This window comes from Mesoplodon bidens (genome assembly GCF_964165515.1).
Source record: "Mesoplodon bidens genome assembly, chromosome: 6".
Lineage (NCBI taxonomy): Eukaryota > Metazoa > Chordata > Mammalia > Artiodactyla > Ziphiidae > Mesoplodon > Mesoplodon bidens.
In genome coordinates this window covers 13,222,473-13,244,573 of record NC_138162.1, presented here as the reverse complement: position 1 = coordinate 13,244,573, position 22,101 = coordinate 13,222,473, and the positions used below count along the sequence as shown (strand labels likewise).

General features: G+C 56.9%; 1 protein-coding gene across 2 annotated transcripts in view; it reads left to right on the top strand.

Moving 5' to 3' along the window:
- Nucleotides 1-6,499: 6,499 nt before the first annotated feature.
- The window catches only part of DAB2IP (DAB2 interacting protein), a 195,897-nt gene continuing 180,295 nt past the window's right edge, over nt 6,500-22,101 (top strand). For both annotated transcript variants that reach the window (XM_081237972.1, XM_081237971.1), the window contains exon 1: nt 6,500-6,708. In XM_081237972.1, the coding sequence (XP_081094098.1) occupies nt 6,669-6,708 (40 nt within the window). In that variant the 5' untranslated portion in view covers nt 6,500-6,668. The remainder of the gene's footprint in view (nt 6,709-22,101) is intronic.

Below are 22,101 nucleotides of genomic sequence, written 5' to 3'. Positions count from 1 at the left end.
CATTGTGGTTGAGAGTCCGGGCCTTGGAATCCACTGTGTGACCACTGGGGGCAAGTGACTTAACCTTCCCAGCAGCGCCACGAAGGACTCAAATTTCGAATCCGGCCCAGCAGTGCGGTGCCAGGGCCACACAGTCTAGGCCTTGCTCCTGCAGCTTCCTGGCTGGGAGGTTATGAGCGTTTGCTTTCTCTGAGTCCTGGTTTCCCCAGGACGATGCAGTTAGGATCCCCTGGGAGGGAGGGCATGGGAACGCACGTGGAGGTGGGGCGTGGGGAGGGGGCTGCTGTCATCAGAAGAAGACCCTCCTTCCCCCATGGAGCCAGTGACAGGGCCAGCCTGTAATGTGCCCTTGCCCCCTGCCGGCTAGCTCAGAACTTATTAAAAGGTATCAGCCCTCAGTTTCGTGGCCTTTGAGCCAAAAAAGCCAAGCGACCCTCTCCTTAAACATAGGAGATGGCGAAGGACAGATGCTTGGAGGGGCCCAGGGTGTAAGTGGGACCACCGGGGAGCAGACCCAAGGCTGATCTGTCCGTTCTCTCCAACCCGGTCCCACCTCCGAGCCTCCCTGTCACCTCTACCCAGACACGCTCCTTTACTCTTTGGCTGGGAGACCCTGCTGGGTGCTACAGTGGCATGGCAACAGTAGGGCCTTCCCCTCAGGCAGACAAGGTCTCAAACCCCAGCTCTGCCACTTCTCACGGACTCAGTGTAGCCTCTCAGTTTTTCCATCTGTGAAATGGACTCAGAAAACTTTTTGGGAAAGTTGGTGCGAGAAGCAGACAGGGTACCAGGCTCACAGTACAGCCCAACCCCACTCCCAAGTTGAAGACCCTCTGGTTTCCCTCCTGCCAGCTGGCCCTGGGGGTCCAGCCCTTAATGAGAAGGGAGGACCCAGTCCAAGCAGATAAGCATGAAGACGCAGGACTGTCTGGACGTGAGAGGCCCTGGAACTCAGTGAGAGCTCCTGGATGCTGTGCCAACGTATCAAGGCAGAGGCAGTAGGGGAAATAACAACCACGGCTAACACAGTCCTTCCACTAATATTTCCTTCCACATGCGTTTATTGGGGGTCCACTTCAGTTGGACCCGTTGGGGACTGTTCTGATGAGTGCTGGGGGTACAGCGCTGAGCTTGCATGAAAGCAGGGGCTGGCAGATAATCGGCAAATAAATATATAATACAGTGTCAGGTGATAGCTCTCCAAAGGGCCGGGAAGAAAACTAAAGCCAGGGGTGGGGTGAGGGGAGTGGCAGGGGGCATGATATCTCAGAGAGGTGGTCGGAGACCTGAACACAGAAGTGGGTGAAGATTTGGGGGACTCTCACTCCAAGCAGAGGAAATGGCCAGGCCCTGGGGTAAGAGTGTGAGGGGCAGTTCAAAGAAAAAGCCAATAGGTCTGGGGCGGGGGGGCTCGGGGAGGGGGAGGGTAGAGGGAGGGAGATGCCACCCTCCCTATCCCACCCCTCCAGGCAGTCACAAAGCACCGAGCTGATCTCCCTGTGCTATGCAGCTGCTTCCCACTATCTATCTACCTTACTGTTTGGTAGTGTATATATGTCCATGCCACTCTCTCGCTTTGTCACAGCTTACCCTTCCCCCTCTCCATTTTTACATGGAGCGATGGGTCGCCTCTGGAACCAGGGGATTCCTGCCGCTGCTGGAACAGGGCAGTGCAGGGGACTAGTGCGCTGGGCTGTGTCAGGAGCTTCTCCACTGACCTCTGACCCTGCAGCCAGGAGGGCCTCCTCCACACCTCCACGTGGCTGTCTAAAATTCCCACAACAGACTCGAAATCACCATCCCCAAACCCTCCCGGGTCTCCCCCAGCTCTGTAGGCCAACCCAGCCACTCAGGCCAAAAGTCTGAGCCATCCTGGATGTCTCTTTTCCCTTCCTCCACATCTGATGGTTCTGCCTGACCCAAGGGCCCCACCCGTATCCTGAAATCCATCTGCTTGCCTCCATCCTTGCCCCCAACACCCTAGTGGAGTCCCAGTGTCTCTGGCCTCAAAGGTGGCAGCCAGGTCTTCTCTGGCTTCCCCATGTCTACTCTGCCCCTCTTCGGGCCATTCTGCACACAGCAGCGGGGGAGCCTTTCATGTCACTGTCCTGCTTCGACCTGCAGTGGCTCCCACACTCCCCTGGCCCATGGGGCCCTCTATGAAGTGGCCACTGTGACCTTTTGCTCTTCTCTTGGACCATTCTCCTGCCTGTCCATCCAGCCCCAGCCATGCTGACCATCCTTCTGACCCTCCCGCTCTCCAAGCTCACTCCCACCTCAGCACCCTTTCCATAGCTCCTCCTGTTCCCCGAAACTGCCGGTCAGGTCATTTCTCAGTTGTCACCTCTTCCGTGGGGCCTTCCCTAACCACCTGACTACAAGCGGCACCCTGTCGTGCTCTGTCGTGTGGCCCTGCTTTAATTCTCCATCTGATGGCGTGTGTGCCCCCCCCATGCCCCACCCCAGCCCCACGAGAGCAGGGACATGGCCATCCCAGCCCCTAGCACAGGGCTGGGTACAAAGTCACTGTTGGCAGAACAAGACAAAGAACCAGATGGGGCTCGAATGTGCTTTGCTGCCATGCCAGGAATGTACAAAGGCTGGCACTCTTTGACCCAGAAATCTCACATCTAGGGTTTTACCCTAGGGAGGGCATGAGACAGATGTGCACAGAGTATGTTCCAGATGTTCACTGCAGTGTTGTCTGTCATCGTGAAGAACTGGCAACAACCTAGGTGTCCATCGGTAGGGGAATGGCTCAAATCAGGTACAGCACAGCCAAAGGGGGGAAGGTTGTGCAGCCACTAAATGGGAGATAGGTCTGTTTGCATTGTGTCACCAAGGGAAGGAAGCAGAACCCAGTGCTGGAGACACATTTATTGTAGAGGAATCCCCGCAGTGTTGGAGTGCTGGTTGCACTTAAACATCTGCCCTGACATTCTCCCAGTCCCTTGTCACTCCCCCTTGCATGCTACCTTCTTGCCTCCATGCCTTTGCTTGTTTAATTCACAAAATGAGGGAAATGGATTGGGAGGGTGGGAGCTGCCAGGCTAATCCTACTCTGACCCTGACCTGTGAGAAAGCGAGGACCAGGGAGGGAAGCACCTGGCCTAGGCTCACACCACCTGGGGGCACAGCCAGAACAGGGCCCAGGTCCCCCTCCCACCAAGCCCCACCTCCTGTTCTCAGCTGGTTCTGGGGGCACAGCCTGGTGCATCCTGAGCTTCACTGTGAAACCCTTAAGGTAAGTCCCTACTTTCAGAACCTCAGTTTCCTCATCTGTAAAATGGGCCTATATCCCCCCCACCTCCCTTATAAACTGTGGAGATGATAAAAGTTCGGATAAGGATGAGCATTACCCTTTATTGAGTGCTTAAGACTCACCCACCTGGTCCTGCCCTAAGGCCCTGATGTACCTTATCACATCTAATCCACACGACCACCCTATGAGGAAGCGCCGGGAGTAGCCCCATTCTGCCAACAAGACTCCCAGGGGCGTAGTAACTAGCTCAGTGTCACCCTTCTACTAAGCAGCAGAGTCTAGAAACCTAGGTGGTCAATTTCAGCCCCATCACACTATAACTAGAAAAGGACCACAGTGCATGTGTGCAAATGGGCCCCCATAGCTCCCGGAATCCTGGAACTCCCAGAACCCCTGGGGTCCCAGAGAGCTGGGGAAGTGGTGGTGGTGTAACTGGACCTGAACTCACCTGTTGACTGGTGGTCCAGGGGCCTGATCCACCACTCCTAGACGCGCCCCGCCCCACTGCAGCCTGCCTGCCCTCCACACCCACTGAATCAGAGATCCAGGGAGCCTGGTGCCTGCAGCTGCTTGGGTAGGGCCTGACCTCCCTGTAATTAAGGCAGCAGCGGGAGGCTGGGAGCTGGGATCTGTCATCCAAGGAGGGGTGGTGAAGGGTGACAGAGGAGGGCCAACTCTGTCAGGCTGGGCCAACCACGTCAGCAGCCACTGGCTGCCCTGGGAGCAGCTGGGCAGCAGTGGGTCGCTGGGAGGGGGCCAGGTGGGTATTTCCCTCCCTGCCACCCCTGGCCTGGGGCCTCCTGCCAGCCTCCTGGCTTATCTCTCTGTCTCCCATCTCCCTCCTCATTTTTTTTTTAATTTTGATTTATTTTTGGCCACGTTGGGTCTTCGTTGCTGTGCACGACCTTTCTCTAGTTGCGGCGAGTGGGGGCTACTCTTTCGTTGCGGTGCACGGGCTTCTCACTGAGGTGGCTTTTCTTTGTTGCGGAGCACGGGCTGTAGGCGTGCGGGCTTCAGTAGTTGTGGCACATGGGCTCAGTAGTTGTGGCTTGCAGGCTTTAGAGCACAGGCTCAGTAGTTGTGGCGCATGGGCTTAGTTGCTCTGTGGCATGTGGGATCTTCCTGGACCAGGGTTCGAACCCGTGTCCCCTGCATTGGCAGGCGGATTCTTAACCACTGTGCCACCAGGGAAGTTCCCTCCTCATTTTTAAAAAAAAATTTTATTGACAGATACTCAATTTTTTTTTTGGCTGCACCCCACGGTATGCAGCATCTTAGTTTCCCCAACTGGGTATCAAACCTGTGCCCCTTACAGTGGAACCGTGGAATCCTAACCACTGGACCACCAGGGAATTCCCCCATCTCTGTCCTCTTGATGTCCCCTCTGCCTCAGCCGCAGATCCGTCTCCGAAAATCTGGTCACGGAGGCTCAGCTTCTAATGTTCCAGTGATTTTGCGGGGAGCAGAAAGTTTTCTCCTGCTGTAAGTGCAGAGAGGTAAGGAGCGTCCTGGGAAGGGGCCTTTGCAGGGATACCCAGGCGTCCATTGGAATGCAGCCCATTCTCTGGAGTAGAGGGCTTCTGAGGCTGCTTGGAGCTCCCTGGACCAAACCCACACTCCCAGGCCTTCATTCCAGGTGCTCTTGCTCCAGCCCCAATCGGCTCATCTGCCCTGACATCCTCCCAGCTGTCTGTCATTCCCATTGCGTGCTGCCTTCCTGCCTCCGTGCCTTTGCCTGTGCCATTCCCTCTGCCTGGGATGCCCGCACCTACCCCAGCTCATCCATCCAAATCCTGCTCTTCTCTCTCTGTCCAGTTCAGTTGCCTCCTCACCCAGGCAGCCTCCCCTGATTGGGCCCAAAAGACACACTCCCTCTCCTGCAAGCCCTGGGCCCTGTTCTGTATTCTGGGTCTGATGTGGATTGAATCACTGCATCTTTGTCTTCCCCCAGCACCGCCCCCACCCCTACCCCCAGCACCAAGGGTGTGACCTCTCTGGGGTCCAGGCCTGGTCTGGAGGCCACTCACAAGCCTCGAACAAGCCACTTCCCCTCTCTAAGCAGCCTTGCCCTCATCTGCAAAACAGGACAGGCAGGGTTTCTGCCAGAGGGGTCACTGAGGAGTGACTGAGACCATGTGGGAAATGCTCGGAATGGTGCCCGGCTCTGGTGGCCGCTTAGTGAGTGGTACCCAGCGTTATCATAGCTGTTCCTGCAGGGGCCACGTGTCCCTCTCCCCTGGGGACTTGACAGCCTCCCCAGTCCAGTCCTGCCCGAGCGTCCGCCCTCTTACACAGTAGCCAGAGAGGCCTTTCTAAAGAACAACCGGGAATGTGTCACTCCCGTGGGTCAGCCCCTGGGTCAAACCTGAGAACCATACCCCCATGAGACCCTGCCCGACCCGCCGCTGCTTCTCTCCATGGTTCTGTCTCTCTGCGCCACCTGTGCCGTGACCGCAGCTCCAACCAGCCGGAACTTATTTGGGGGTCACTAAACACCCCAAGTACCCTCTCAATTTGAAGCTTCTGCACAGGCCACTCCCTCCACCTGGCACACTCCCTCCTTTGTCACCTGGCTAGCTCCTACTCATCCATAAGGTCCCAGCTTAGGGGCCTATTCCTCCAGGAAGCCTTCCCTGACCACCTCCCCCATCCAGGTGAGCCAGCCCTTCTTTATGCTCCTACAGCACTTACCACACACACTGCGCTGCACTAACCTGTTTACCTGTGAGCTCCAAGAGACCAGACACTGCCACTTGCTCCCCACTGCAAACCCAGCACCTGGCATGGTGTCTGGCGCCCAGTAGATGTTCCAGAAAAATTTTTAGTGTCTGACTGAATGGATGGATGAGTCAATTTCTGCATCCCCCACACCGCAGGAAATGTCTGTAGAACAGATTTGAGTGGGAGGTTCCAGCAAAGCCTGGGAGAAGCCCCTGGGGTTTGGGCGCTGGGCGGTGAACAGAGCGGACCCCGCATGCCCTCCCACGGGTGGGTCAGCCTCCCCCCTTCCCACAGACACCTGGGCCCCAGAGCCAGCTTCCAGATGCTCAGCCCAGGCTCAGCCTTACCTCTTAGCTTTTCCATCTGCACAGCGGGGCCAGATCCCCACAGCCAGCGTCGCAGGCAGCCAGGCCAATCGTCCTGGCGTCTTCCTATTTTAGACATCTCGCTGCCTCGGTCCCTTCTAATGTTTCCAGCCGGGCTGCGGGGGGAGGAAAAAGAGGTTACTGCTACTTTAAATGTACTGTATGAAGGCGAGGGCTGGAAAGGGGCCTGCTTGCAGGAATACCCAGTCATCTAGTTGGAAAAGCCGCCAGATGGAATACAAAAGGAGAAACCCAGACGCTCATGGAGACAGCCTCGGTTCATAAATCAGGCGGGGCCAGGGGCTGGGGGCGCACACGCCATGGAGCCCGACTCCCTCCTGGACCAAGACGACTCCTTCGGTAAGACAAGCGCCGGCAAAGTGGCAGAGTTGGGGATTCAGCCGCTGCTCAGGCAGACTTTTCTCTGTTGGCTGCCGGAATCCGAGTTAAAGCGGGGAGGAAGATGGGCACTGCCTGGTCTTGGGACCTGGGGGTCCTGGGTGCCGGGAATTATGGCACAGAGTTGAAGGGTTAAGGAGCGGGGCTTGGGGCAGCCCCTTGGACCGGGCATTGGCAATGTCGGGGGAGGGAGAGGTAGTTTCGGCGGCTTCTGTTTTGCTCCTGGACAAGAAGGAAAGGAAGGAAGTTTGCAGCCCCCCTGCCTGTCTGCCTCACTCGCTGTCCCCAGGCCTGCCGGGTGCCGTGGGGAGTTTGATTAGTGAGATCCTGCAGATAAATATAGATGGACCAGGCAACAGGAACGCAGTCTGTAATTAAAGCCCAGCTGTAAGCACTCCCGGCTTTGCAGGGCCCCAGGGGCTGCCCCCGGGGAGCTGCCCCTGACGCAGGCTCCCTGCAAACCCTGGGAAGATTGTTAGGGAAAAGTTGCTTGGCACAGGGCAACTTGTCTGGAGCCCACGGCAGGGGCTTGTAAGGCTCGGAATGGCTCGGCCGGGGCCAGGCTTGGGGCTCCAGGGGTGCAGGGAACTAAGACCCCATTGCTCAGCCCAGCCAGGCTGTGCACCTTTGGCTAGGACGCCTGGGGCGCTCTGGCCATCTCTGTGTTGTGCAAAGGAGAGAGGCAGGAGGGCAGGAGGGACTGGGTGGGGGGGGCCCTGGGGGGCCAGCAGGTTTTAGGGCTCAGTAGGGAGAGGGCCCTTTTGGCCTCAGAGAGGAGGGCTAGTCAAGGGAGGCCTCACCCCAGCTTGGATCCACCTTTTGGGGGCCCAGACCCTCCTGGGACCATGGTCCCTGCTAAGAAAACTGTTTTCTTCTCCCTCTGGACCCCCAAGCCCCACCGCAGCCAGGCCTGGCCGCCGGGCACAGATTCAAGGCCAAATTACCTCCCTCCTGCCAGCTTCAGCTCTTTCCAGGGAGAGGGGCCCTTTGCCACGTTTGGAGCTGCACCCCTTGGGGGAGCTTGGCAGCCTGCTGGCCTGGCGTCTTAAGACGGTCGGGTGGCCGGTGGACGCATGCCGAGTGACCCCCACATGCCAGGCTCTATGTCAGGGTCAGGGATGCTGGAATAAAGAACTCAAGCCTAAGAAACAGTTTGTGTTTAGTGAAGGTTGGGAGGAAAGAGAGAGGGAGGGGAGAAAAGGGAGACGGAGGCCCTGGCCCTGGGAGAGCTCCCAGCCTCCAATGGGAGACAGACAAATGATACTGGGCTCAGAGTGATGAGTTCCTGGGGGGAGGTGGGGGCAGGCAGTCTGGGGTGTGCGACACGCCTGCTGGTCTCCAGAGATGTTCACCTGAAGCTTGGCACAGGGATTCCACCCCACGGAGGGCACAGACCCTTGTCTGGGGGACCAACCCAGAGCCAAGCAAGGCTCCAGATCCCCTGGGGCTCCATTTCCCCACCTGGCACCCAGTGGTCTCTCGGGAACCCACAGTCCCAACCTGCTGTCCCCTGGGTTTGCTAGTGGCAGGCTTGGGGCAGGGTAAGCCCAGGGGCCCCGGAAACGGAGGCCACTTGCCCCCTAACTGAAGGGCCCATGCCCCATCAGATCCTTGTCTTCTCCTGTGGCTGGCCTTCTGGAAGCTGGTCAGGCAGTGAGGAGCCTGGAAACTGAGAGGAAGAGGACAAGGGACAGGGGAGGGTTCCTTAGGAAAGGGGCAGGCAGGAATGGAAGGGAGCCCAGGAAGTCCTTGGGAATGTCCCCACACTGAAGGGGCCATCCTGGACAAGGGACAACTGTGGCCTCAGAGTCACTTCCTCTCTAAGCCCAGGTCCTGCATTTGTTCATCTAACAAATACTACTCTCATGTCCTGGACTAAGTTTTGTGTTTGGAGAGGTAAGTCAAACCTTGTCTCTGCCTTTGTGACACTCCCAGGCTAGTCTGTGCTCTCTGTGCTCTCTGATGGGGAAGGCCAGGGCCCCGTGGAACCCCTAACCCCACATGTGGAGTCCAGGAAGGCTTCCCGGAGGAGGTGACTCCTCCACCAAAGAAGAGGATGACTCTCTCTTTTCTGAAACAATTTCTTCAGCTGGCTTCTGGGCTAGGCCACTCTCCTGATTTTCTCCCATCTATTCGCAGTCTCTTTTTCTGGTTCCTTCTCTTGGACCCCTCCCGCTACCTGTTACCCACATGGTCCTATCACCAAGGTCAGCATCTTCTGCCTCCCTCCATGATCTGACTCTTCTGCCCTCACCCCCTCCCTCTATAGGCTCCAGCTATAGTGATCTGACCTTCCCCACACTCAGCAAGCTACTTATCAGCCCAGGGCCTTCACACATGTGGTTTCCTTGCCTCTTGCTCTCAGTCTTCACTGAGCTAATTCCTCCTCCTCCTCCCAGTCTCCACTGAAAGTCACTTCCTCAGAGAAGCTTTCCCTAGGTCATGCTCCCCCAGTCCATCAGGTTAGATCCCACTCTTCTACTCTCTCCTTTCCTTTATAGGACCTGTTCCTAGTTGCACTACACCTTATGGTATGTGTATGTGTTTAACCTCTGTATCCCCCACTAACCTCTAAGCTCCCTGACAGCCATTATCCCCAGAGCATAGCTCTCTCCCTGGCCTGCAGTAAGCATCCAACAAATACTTGTGAATGAGTGAGTGCACGATTCGGTTGGCCTAGCCAAAGAGGTGAGGAAAGGCATTCCAGGCAGAGAGAATAGCAGGTGCAAAGGCACGGAGGCTGGAGAAACTTCCAATGAGGGTGATGCTTCTGGTCAGGGGTTGGCAAGCTGAGCTCCTTAGGGGGCCCAGGAGCCTCTATGGGGACAGGGATGGGAGAGGCACAGCTGGGGTTGGGGCTCTGGGCCTCCCTTCCCTGCTTCAAGCAGGGCAAGACTCCCTTCCGTCGGGTGGATATCCTGAGCTCTAATTCCATTCATCAGGTGCTCAGGGGCTGAAAGGAGTTTGGCTACGTCCCCAGCCACTGACACTGATGTTCTGGAGGCCTCCAGCACATTCAGGGCATCTTAGCAGACAGGGCTGAGTAGAGCCCCATAGGGGGTCCTGAGATGAGGGACCCTTAGAGCAAGGCCAGCGAGGGCTCAGACCACAGCTGGGGGGAGTGGCAAACACAGGAGCAGGGGTTTCTTTTACACAACATTCACAGACAGGAAGACAAGGAGGAGGGAGCTTGGAGACTGTGCACTATCCCTAGCAGAGCCCGTCATGGAGGGGCTTCAGTTTCCCCACGTGTAAGTACATTGGGGCGAGGGCCAGACAAGATCTCACTGACCCCCTCTGGCATGGGCTCTTCAGAGCCGCACGGGAAGGCCAGCCCAGAGAATCACTTCCTTCCTGTGTGTCTGTGATTGCTGAGGGAGGGGACAAGCTGATCAACTGCTCGCTGACCTGACTCCCACTCGAGACCCTGAGATCCTTGCGAGTAGGGGCTGTGTCTTGTTTGCTGCAGTATCTCTAGGGTCCTGCACAGTGCCTGGCCCTGAGGAGATGCTCAATACACACTCATTGGATGAATGAATGAATGAGTGAATGGTGAATGGCACCAGCTGGATCCCACCCTTAACTTACTCGTGCCCTCAGGCATCCTCCTCCTCTCCGGACCTCTGTTTCCTGAGCTGTCCGATGAGGGTCCTGCACTCCACACCCCTGAATATACTCCAGCTCTGACCATCTAAGATTCTAAATCCGACTCAACACTTGGCACCGTCTTCCCTCCCTGTGGCCTGAGCCTCAGCCCAGCTCCCTCAGCCATCGGGTAGCCTGGACCAAGTCCCTGCTCCTTGTTCAGACTCAGCTTCTTCGTCTGACAAATGGGCAGACTCAGTCCTGCCCTGCCTGCTTCCCGGGTTGGCTGGGGTCTCCAGAGGAGTGATGAGATACAACTATGGGAGGCTGGACACCTGTTGGGGGGAGTTCATGATTCTTCGGTGAGGGAGTTGGGCTCAGACGACCAGGATAAAAGCTCCAGAAGGGGCTGGTTGCATTGGAAACCCTGGGGGCGGAACCAGCAGCTCAGAACCTTCAGTTTCTTCCCATGATACCAGCACAGGACATCAGCTCCAGCTGGGGGCCCTGTAGGGAGGCAGATGAGGTGATTTTGTAAACTTCCAGGTGCTGCACGTAAAAGAACCAGTACTATTTACTGAGCACCTACTCCAGGCCAGGCCCCACACTCTGCCTACTTGAATCCTCAACAAACCTGGTAAGCTGCTGTTATAGCTCCATTTTCCAGATGAGGAAACTGAGGCTCAGGGAAGGTAAGTGACACCAAGACCTTACCAAGAGGTCAGTGATTTAACCCAGGTTGCGACAGAGCCCGGGGGCTTCATTTTGCTGCACTTTCCGAGAGCTGTCCCTGCACCAAAGCTGCCGCCTAAAATACCGTCTCGCTAGGAGTGTTTGTTGGAACAGTTCAGGAGACGAGCAGGACAGGGCAGGAGCCATGACTGACAGTGATGTCATGTCAGCTGGGGACAGTGAGTGCAGAAGCCACTGTAACGGGAAAGGGTCAGTCTAAAGAGAGGGCTATTTTGGGCTGGAAGCTGTCAGGGGGCCTGATGTCACCACTCCCTGGCCCTTCCCCCGTGAGAGGGGGAAGCTGAAGATGTCATAAGCGGCTTGCCTCAGCTGGTAACAAATAGAAAATAACCATAAAACAGCAACTATTTGGCCGGCCACGTGCCTCACATTCATCATCTCGCTTCCCCTTTCCCCCACCCTGTAAGGCTGGTGTTGTCATTCTCATGTTCAAGATGAGGAAACAAGTTCAGAGAGGCTGGGTGACTCACCCAAAGTCACACAGGGAGCGAATGGCAGAGCTGAGGGTTATGTCGGTTTGTGCCATCTGGAGCCCGAGCTCTGAACCAGTGCCCACTAGGCCCTTCTCTGAGACTGTGCTGTGTGGATGGATCAGGCCTCCGCTGCCTCCTCAGGGCCAAGAGCCTGGGGCCTCCTCTTCTCTCTGCCGCTGAGCTAACTCAGCAGCAAAACTCAGTTTCTCCATCTGTGAGACTGAGGTAATGATGGACGCCCAGCCTACCTGGGGTGGGGAAGGGATGCCAAATCCAGATTCCTTCCATCTTGCTCTAGGACTTTGCTGTGGACCAGCTGGCTGGGCCTCTGGGGACTGAAGGAACAGGAAAGGCCACAGCCCCAGTTTAGGTCAGTTCACAGGTGAAGGAATCAGGTCAGAAAGGCAGAGCAGGGACCCCACTTACTGAGCTCTTACTATGTGCCCAGCTGTGTGCTAAGTGTTCCACATGGAGTTGTGGGCTCTTTACAGAGGAAGGAATGGCCCCATGGCTCAGTTGAGACAGTTGAGGCTTAGAAGGGCCCAAGACCACAAGCTAGTGGGGCCACCCATGATTCAAACCCAGGACTCTCAGACGCCTGTGCTTCTGCACACCCTGGGCTGCCCCTTGGGTATCCTGACCCCCAGCCTTTCCCTGTGCCCAGGAGAGCCTCAGTCCTGCTGGCTGGCCTTGCCTGGGCCTCTGAACTTCCCCAGCTGGGCAGGTGGACGAGGGGTGGAGCCCCCACTTCTTGCCCCACAGGACTCTGGGATGAGGCGAAATCAGGAAGAAGAGTCAATAAAGAACAATGAGGCCGGACGGGGAGGGGCTTAAATCATGATTGTTCCCAAGCCAGAGCAGCTGGCTGCACAAGAAGGCCAGGGAGTGAGGCCTGGGGAAGATGGGAGGGTGGCCCCTGTGCCTGCATCGCCCCCAGCAGAGCAGGAGGAAGCTCAACGAGAGGGGCTCCTGGTGGGAGAAGGAGAGAGCAGCTAACAGGAAGAAAAGGCATTTCACCCTTGTCCTCCTGCACGGGCCTGGGCTTCCATCCTGCTGCACCTCCCCGGGGTCTGGGCCACATGGCTCTCTGCGCCTCTCATCGGAGGACTGGGGACAGCAGTAGCCACCTCCCAGATCATTCCTTTTTATATTGTCCTGGACGGTGGCTGCCTGGAGCCAGCCCCTCCCTTGAGGTTGCCTTGTGGTACCTAGTTGCAGATCTTTGTTGAATCACTCAGCAGCAGGGACTGGTTCCCCTAAGCTTTCCTACCACCTGATGTATTTCCTGGCATGTGTTAATCCCCATTTTATAGATGAAGAAACTGAGGCACAAGGAGGTGAGGTCACTAACCCAAATCTCAGTCCTGTGAGTGATGGGGCCTAACTCACACCCAGGCTCCTGGACCACTGCTCTGGTCCCCCTTAGGCCAAGAAGGCTGGTGGGCCTTTTCCATGAGGCCCAGTGTGTCTCAGCACCTTCTCACTGGCTGGCCTCCCTGGGCCAACCACTGGGCACTCAGAGTCCAGCCCTTTGTTCCCACTGCCCAGCTTGTTCCTTCTACTGGGTGGATGTGCCCTGGGCTGCTGACTACACCCCAGGCCTTCGGAAGCTAGAGCTATGCCCCTCCCAGAGGGGGTTCCTCCCAAGAGGTCACCTCAGAAGCCTGGGGAGACTGGAGCAAACAGAAAATGGCCCCAAGTGTGAGGAGGTCCAAGGGAGAGGGTCTTTGGGGGTCCTCCTGCCCATCCCCTATTACACAATGAGAAGATGGGGACCTGAGAGGGGAGGAACCAGAACCACTCAAGGGCCATTCTACTTCCTAACTGGTCCTGAGATCTGCCCTGACTCTCCATCTCCCAGCCCCCATCTCAGGCCATGCCCCACCTTGGACTGCTAGACAACTACCTCACCCCCTCTTGGGGATCCCTGTCTCCGCCTATCCCCCAAACTCATCCTCTGTGTGCAGCTAAAGGGGCCACTCTCAGGCATCTTAAAGTCCCACAGGGCACCCCAGTGCAGCAGGAGAGAGTCTAAACTCGTTACCACGGTGTCAAGGCAGTGCACCATCTGACTCCTGGATGACACCTCTGCCCTTGTCTCCAGCACACCCCTTCTTTCTCTCTATCCCAGCATGACCAATTAATCTCTGTCTTGAACGTGCCATCCTCAACTTTGCACTTGCTAATCTCCCTGCCTGGAATACTCTCCCATCTCAGCTCCCCCCACGACTCCTTCCCCAACCTGGCCACTCCTGCTCAGCCTGCAGTCTCAGCTTGGGTGTCACCTCCTCCAGGAAGCCTTCCCTGACTACCTTTTTGAGCTCCCAGGCACCCTGGGTTTCCTGCTAGCCTGCCACATGCCAATGAGTACAGTGCATTTGCTTCCCTGCCTGTCTTCACCTCTGGACTGTGAGCTGTTCCATGTGCCAGATTGAAAAGTTGGAGGCTGAGAGGGTGGGCTGAGGAAAGAGGTCAGTGTGACCTGGTCTCTGGCCTGTGTGGCAGGACTGTTGGTGTCCACGCTGAGAGAGGGACATGGGTGGAAGAGCATATTCTGGGTGGGAGGGGGAGTGATGTTCTGGGCTTGCTGTGTCTGAAGGGCCTGCAGGGCCATCGAGTGGTTTTCTATAGAAGAGTCGGTGATGGTCATTCCAGATGTGACCTCCAGAGAGGCCCCAATTCCAGGGTGGAGGATGGCAGCATCTTAGACCTTCCCAGCCGCATCAGTACCATTCCCTTTCCTAGGCTTTTTGAAACCTTTACTCACCTCCCCAGCCAAGGTCCTGCCACGTCCCCCAGGAAGCCAGCCCTGACCACTGGCTGAGGCTGCTCTATTCTCTCCTTGACTGTGCCCTCTTGGTCATTACCACCTCTAGTCCTAGGATGTCTCACGGGCTATGCCTGGGAAGCCTTCATGTTGGGGCCACACCCCTATGCCTTCTGTAGACTCCACGCAGCCCCGCACAAGGATCCACATGCTGAGAAGATGCCCCCTCCCCTGGATGGAGTCAGGTTCCGCAGTCTCAGCCAGGGGATTCTGCGAAAACCAAACAGAAGCCTAGAGAGGCTTCGGGTCAGATTGACACAGGCGAGCAGGGGGGGAATGCAAACGAAGGGAGGGGTGCATTTCTGTCCAATCTGGAAGTGTCCGCCCGGATGGCTCGGTCCTCACAACCCCAGGCCTGAGGCACTCCAGCCGGTGACCTACATTGCAGCGCGCCTCTGTGCGTGTGCACGTGTGTGTACATGCACACGAACTCGTGCTGAGGGCACGAGCGCCTCGCCAGTGGGATGGAGCGCCAGCAGGTGGGTCTCCGTCTCGGCTGTGAGCGAGCTCGTGAGGGTGAGGGTGCCCCCCACTCCCACCTCGGGGTACCACAGACTCGGCGCCAGAATGAGGGAGGCTGTGCTCCGGAAAAGCCAGCTCAGGGGACCACAGGTCCTGAAATGGCTGAGGTGCCGGTCCGCTAGCCGCCAACCCACCTCTGCCCAGGACTCTCTCTCCCTTGACCCAAATTTCAGATAAATGGCCTCCCCCGCCTTTACTAATGGTGGAATGTTCATCATGGAGAAAGAGGGCAGCGGAGGGGCGGGGACCTGGAACACAGCGTGAGGCTGAACCAGGAGGTGGCCAGACAAGTCTGCAGGGAGGGTGGGCTCTGGCCTCCCAAAGCCCAGGCTGCCAAGTTCAGGGTCTGACCTGGGAGCCTCCTGGGGCTGTCCCAGGTCTGTCCCTGGTCTCCCTCCTGGTACCTGGTCTCCACACCCCTCCCCCACCAGCCTGCGTGGGACAGTAGAGACCCTTCTCTCCTGGTGAGACTGTCCTTGACCAAGCGTCTGTGCCAACTTCATGGCCTGGAAGCCAGGGCGCCTAGGAGGGTTCCGGCTCTGAGACCCTTCAGTCTTTTCCTTTGGCCACCCAGTCGGGGTGTCTGTGCCCATCTTCTGGGGCTCCTCTCCCAGTCTGGGCCTCCGACAGCTTCGGGGGGATGGACGGTACCCGCTCAAGTATTGCTGAATCTCTGTCTCTGTCTCTCTGCCTCCCTCCCGCTGGGCCTGCCTGCTCCAGCCCTGCCCCCTCCCCTCCCACAGAGCTCCCACCCCCACCCCATTCAGCTGCACAGACCTGGGGGCAGCGAGAGGAGTGAGGCTCCAGCTCCCGAAGGCTCTCCAGGCCCCTCCAGGCCCCTCCAGGCCCCTCCAGGTCCACTGGTGTTGGTGCTTCAGCTCTGCCTCCTTCCCTCAGCTCCCCGCTGGGGCCAGGTGGCTCTGGGGTCTGCATCCCCCGCCCTCCGCCTGCCTGGGGACCCCCCACACACACACCGCTCAGCCCCTCCACTGGGCGCTTCTCCTCCTTCAACGAGCCTGCTATTCCATCCCTTCCACATCTCACCCCCTCAGCGCACCCAGCCTTTGCTCCTTCACAGCCGAGCTCCATCAGGGCAGCCCGGGTCCCTCACCGCCCACGTGCTCCTCAGCACCACCCCCTGCCCCAGACTGCTCTGGCCAAGGCCACCAGAGGAGCCCTAACTGCTGAATGCGGGATGTCGGGCGCAGGCTCCCTGCTCCTCCGGGCTGAGAGGCCCTAGTGGGGTGGGCTGGGAGTGGGTGGCTCAGGCCAGGGTCCCTGGACTGGCAGCCCACCTGCATCAGATCCCTGCCACTTACCAGGGAGTATGTGGCTCTGGGAAAATTATGTAACTTCCCCCAGCCTCAGTTTTCCCATCTGTGAGATGGGATGATTACGCTAGCCCTTGTCTCATAAGTTACTAGGAGGAGTAAACAGTTAATGCTTAAAAAACAGTCCGAGACCCTTTCAGGCAGAGTTAACCCTCAGCTGACATTGGTGGTTATTACTGTGATTATTATTATTGCATTTGTCATTGTTGGAATCTCTTCACTACCGGCAAGCATGTGACCCTCATGCCCCTCCCCCCATCCTTGTCCCTTCTCACTCTTCTGGGAGGCTCCTTTTCCTCCTCCTCTAGCCAAGCCACCCAGATGCCCAAGCACGACTCCCTCTCCTTCCACAACCCCCGCCCCTTCCTCACATCTGCGGTCTCCATCTCACCCCTGCCCACACGCGGCCTAGTTCGCACCCCACACCCCGGCCTGGTTGCCAGCCCCACCCTGGGCCTCCTGCCTCACCCTCTGCCTCCAGTCCCCACCCCAGACCAGGGGACTCTCTAACAAGTGCTCCCAGCACCCCTCATCCTCCTGTGCTCCCCTGTCACACCCAGGTGTCCACCTGTCTTGGTGCCTCAGCACTTTTTGCTGATGTTTGTTGAATGAATGACCTGATGCAAGCGGTAAAGAGCTTCTCTGATCAATGCAACACACAGTGGGCATTAAAGAGCGTTGGAAGCCTCCCCCAAGAGTCAGCTCACTTGCCAGGGGTGTCCACTGCCCCCAGGAAGGGGGAGGGGACATGGTCTGGTCTCAGTCATCCAGAGAGTTCTAACCCTCCCCCCAGCCTCAGCCCTAGAGATTTGGATTCAATTAGTCTAGAGGGGGATTGGGCATTGGAATGTTAAATTCCTCCCCTCCCTTCCCCCCACCCTACCCCCACCAGGTGATTCTAAGGGACAGCCACTGGATCTGGGGGAGGAGGGTACTGGGGGGGGATGGGGGAGCCGGGATGTCTTTTTTCCCTGCCCATGTTCACTTCTTTTAATTCATGTTGAGCACTTCCTCCAGGCTAGCTGTCTGCCAGGCACTGGAGGCCCAGGGAAGGACAAGGCTGGGTCCCTGTCCTCAGGGAAAAGCTCAGGACAGGGGCCCAAAGCTACAATGACAGCCCAGGGCAGGGAGGCCTGGGGGGTGATGTGCAAGGGAGGTGCTGAGCTTAAAGGTAACCAGGGCTTGGCCTGCAGAAGGAGATAGTTAGCAGGCTGGGGATGGGTCTACTGGAAACTGAGTGATTCAGTGAGGCTGGACCCCAAAATCCCGATGGGAGGAGGTAGGGGAGGAGCCTGGAGAGCTTAGGGGTTCCAGGCTCAGGGGCTTGGGTTTCATCCTGCATCCAGGGAGCCATGAATAGGTCCAAGCAGGGGAGGGATGCAGTTGTACTGTCTCCCCTGAATTCCTAAGACCCCAAACCACACCTCTGCTCAACACAGTGCCCCTCCCCTGAGCCAGCTCAGCTAAGTCTGGGTGGCTGTCTACCTGGGGAGGTCACAGCCCCAGTAGGGGAAGCCTACAGGAGGGGGCTGGGAAGCTGGGAAGAGCACATAGAGGGAGAGAGGCCAAGAAGGCTAGGAACCAAGAGGGCAGCAACTTTCCTGCGCCACTGCTCACCTGGGCCTGCCCAGCCTCTGGATTTTTGAACCTCCAGTTTCAGAGGTCTTCCTTCCCCAAGGTCCTCAGCAGCCCAAGCAGTGCAAGCTCAGCTTCTAGGGAGAAGTATGAGGGACACTCTGATCCTCTTCCTCTTGGCCCCAATAGTAGGTGGTTCTGAATCTGAGACTGGCCAGAGATGGGGGGCACCTTAATGAGGTAAACCAGCCAGACAGGGAACAAGGGGAGGGAAGGGAAAGTGCACAGCTCATAGAGCTTTCACTCATCTTACAGAGGGGGAAACTGAGGCACAGCGACGTTTGGCAATTTGCCCCTGGTCACGCTGCAAGGAAATGGTAGAGCAGGATTTGAACCCTGGTCTTGCTGGCTCCAAAGCCTGCGTGCATCCCACTCTGTGCCACTGTGAGTCTGCACTGAGCATCCCCAGTTGCCTAGTCCTGCGCCAGGAAGAGGCAGGAAAGGCCTGGGTTCTCTATTCACCTGGCCAGTTCATTGCATAGATGTGCAAACTGAGGGCCGAAGCTGGCAGTGGCTGAACAGGGAAGGGAGGAACTGGTATCAGGGAGTCAAAGATGGCTTCTGGGAGGGGGCAGCGGGGGCTGGTGCAGGCAGCAGGGGAGGGTCCCAACAGTAGGAGGGGGTGGAGAGAAATGAGATTTAGATAAGCGCAGGGCAGCAGGGAGGGTGCCCCATCAAGGGAAACAGCCTGAGCAAGGGTGCAGAGGTGGGAATGAGTGTCCCAAGTCTCCCAGCCTGAAACTTGGGGGTGACCGGCCTGAAGGAAGGCTGAGCCACGGCTGAGGACACAGAGTGAGGGGGCTGTTCCCTCAGGCGGGGTTTCTCGACCTTGGTGCTACTGACACGTGGGGTGGATAACTCTTTGTCGTGGCGACCGACCGACCTGTGCTTCAGAGGATGCTTAGCAGTATCCCTGCCTCTACCCACCAGATGCCAGTACCATATCCGCCCCCAACCCCCAGCCCAGTCGTGACAACCAAATATGTCTCCAGACATTGCAAAATGTTCCCTGCGGGATAAAATTGCCCCCGATTAAGAACCACTGTCCCAGAGTAGGCAGGAGCCGAGGAACGGGAGGGACAGGGCCCAAAGCTGCAGTCAGAACTCGCCTGTCCTCCAGCCCCGGTTCCCAGCCTCTCACTGTCCACTCCAAGCCTCATCCTTCAGCTGACCTGGGGCTCCCTGAGCGCCAGGAAAACCTCCACCAACGCGTTGCAGGGCTGAGAGCCGAGCTGAGTGGTGGAACAAAAGAGCTTGTGTTTCGGGATGAAACCTCCCCCTCCCCGCCGCGGTGTGGGGGAGGGGCAGTGATCCGGGCCAAGTGGGGCTGCTCGGGCCGGGGCAGGGGCTTGTCAGAGTCAGGATCTGGATAGAAGGTGCTGGGAGGGGAGGGGGTGGGGAAGCTACCCCACTTTAGCTCTGATTCACAAACAGGCCCTTTTCAGAGCCCCGCCCCCAAATCAAAGCCTCCCAGCCGGTGGGGATGGAGATCTGAACTCATCCCGACCCTTGGTCCTGGGAGTGAAGGGGTCAAGGGCTGCCCTCCTGGCTGGGGCCCAGGCCAGGGTCGGGACAGGCCAGTGCCTCTCTTCCCTGCTGTCCACAGGCTGTGTCTCCGGGGGGAGCCCGGCTGCGTGCTGAGGGAGGACAGTGGTGGGGAGGCGACAAGGGAAAGGAAAGGAAGCCCCATTTCACCGTCTCCTTACCCCCAACTGTGTGCAGCCAGAGGAGCTTCTAAAGTGCATGTCTAGCCTCCCCATCTGGCCTTCTTAAACCTGCCACTGACTCCCCGTGACCCTCAGGATCAAGTCCACAGCCCTTGGACGGCGCTTCAAGGATACTTATCTCACCCCACCTGCCACGGCTCCCAACTCCACCTCTCTTCTGAGCCTGGGATATCCGTCTCCTCCCCATCAGCAATGGCCCCCAAACTGGGCTAGCTCCTATTCATGCATTAGTGCCCCTTTGGTCACCACTGCCTCCAGGAAGCCTTCCCAGCTCCAGTGAGTGAGTGAGTGCCTGGGGCATTGGTGGCACCAATCACTCCAGGATGCAGCTGTCTCTCTGTGTGTGAAGTCGGCCCATTCCCCCTGAAGCGTCAGGCCTAGAACAGAAAGCTGGTGACTAGTGAGCATTTGTTGAAAGAAGGAGGGAGTGGGAGAGGGATTAAAAAACAAACAAACCAAAAAAACTATGGTTTTAGAAAAGGGAGAGGATGAGAGAGAAAACCAATGAGCAGAGCCTGGGTGAGAGGAATAGCCTGTCCTCTGGCCGATGTACCAGGACGGACTGACTCCACAGGCCTGTGGGGAGAAGCAGGGAACGTTTCTCTGCATTGAGACTCCCGGAAAACTTCCCCCAGGGCCGGGGGCTTGGGCACAGCCTGGCCTTGCTGACAAGCCCCTTTCAGATTTGTCCCCTGATGCCATCAACAAGGCAGAACAGGTGTTCAGGGGGTTGGGGGGGCTGTCAGGAGGGCATTTTGCTGCCCACCCAGAATTTTGGGTATCACCTGCCATCAGGGGAATCCCAGATTCCTTGGTTCTAAGAACCCCAAGAGCCAAGACACTGTGTCCAGGCCAGTGGGTTTCCAGTTGGGTCAGAGGAGATGCCCAGAGGTTGACATATAGGAGAGACTCCCGCGTCCCCTAACACAGCTCTGCCCAGAGCAGCTTGCTTTCACCTGATGTAAACTCTGGGTTTGCCTGAACTTTTTCATTTGAAATGACGGCTCTGTGGCTCCATCAGTTTACAAAGAACACTCCTCCTTCTTGAACAGATAAGAAGAGCAGGGCTTAGAGAGAAGTGGGGTGGCAGAGCCATGTCAACCTCCTGGCCCTTCGTGCTGAACCACAGGGCCCTCTGCTGAAAGCATGAACATATGAGTGAATGAGTAGGAATCTGGAAGTAGGCTTTGGTAACATGGGGTGACAGCAAAGGACACTTGATTTCTGGGGCGAGGAACTGCCCCAAAGTGGGAAGGAAAGAGCAGAGCTGGGTGGCTGGTCACTGTGCACTTACTGTAATTACATTATACCCAGCCTGCTTCTGGAGCTGTTCAAAGACACCGTGATGTCCTGGCTTTAGCCAGAGTAGCACCAGGTATAGAATCAGAATCTCAGGTTCAAGCCCCAGCTCTTGCACTTACTGTGTTGACCTTGGCCAAATCAACCCCCTCTTGAGACTCAGTCTCTTCCTCAACAAAATGGGACTCACAACACCCCCATGCCAGAGTTGTTGTGAGGGGTAAAAATGAGAGCACAGAGCAGGGGTTGAACAATTTCTGGCGGACTCAGATTCTTCCTTGTATGTGAACTTGAGGAAGTTCACAGTCTAAGGTTCAAATCCCAGTTATGTCCCTTACTAGCGGGGTGACTTGAGGCAAGTTTCGTAACCTCTCTGCCTCAGCTTTCCCATCCATAGAATGGGAATAATAGTAGCACCCATCTGCCTCACGGGATGTAATGAGTTAATACGTGTAAAGCACCTAGAACAGGGCTGCCTAAGGGTTTGTTATCAATATTTGTACTCAAATAACAGCATAGGTCTTGCAGAGAGGTCCCAGAAATGGAATAAAAGAACAAATAAGATAATGAATGCAAGGAAAATTCGGGTGCTCCCAGGGAATGCCTTGTGGTCCTAATTCAGACCTGTCTTCATCCATCAGTGATGTCTTCCAGTGGTTCCTCTTGGCTGGGAGCCACCCCCTCTCCCCGGCTCCCTATCTCTGGACCTCTCCCCACATTTTTCTGCAAGCACGCAGAGGTAGGATTCCATTTCACCCCTAGATGACTTTGGGTGATAAAGAAGTAACTTCAGCCTCCTTGAATTGATTCTTCTCTCCAGAACATAACAAACCTAGAAATTGGAATTGCCCTGGAGCTGATTATTCTGGAAGGGTACCTCCTGGCATTAAAATTAAATTAGATCAAGGTACCTCTGTTATTAGCAAAATAATTCCCTGCGATTACAGAATGCAGCCATGAATCCTGATGGCAGATGAACTTCAGGTGACTTACTTGAGACAAATAACTGTGCAAAAATCACAGGCTCATCTAATCGCATCTCTATAGCGTCACAGTCAGCTAATTATGCTAATGGCTATAGGAAATCACCTTTTGTGGTCTGGGATTGGGAGGGCTTGAGACAGAAACATGTGTGGCGAATATTACCCGCTCTGAGCTGGAGAGGCTGGGCGCCATGCTTGGTTCCAAAACGTGTCCTTTCT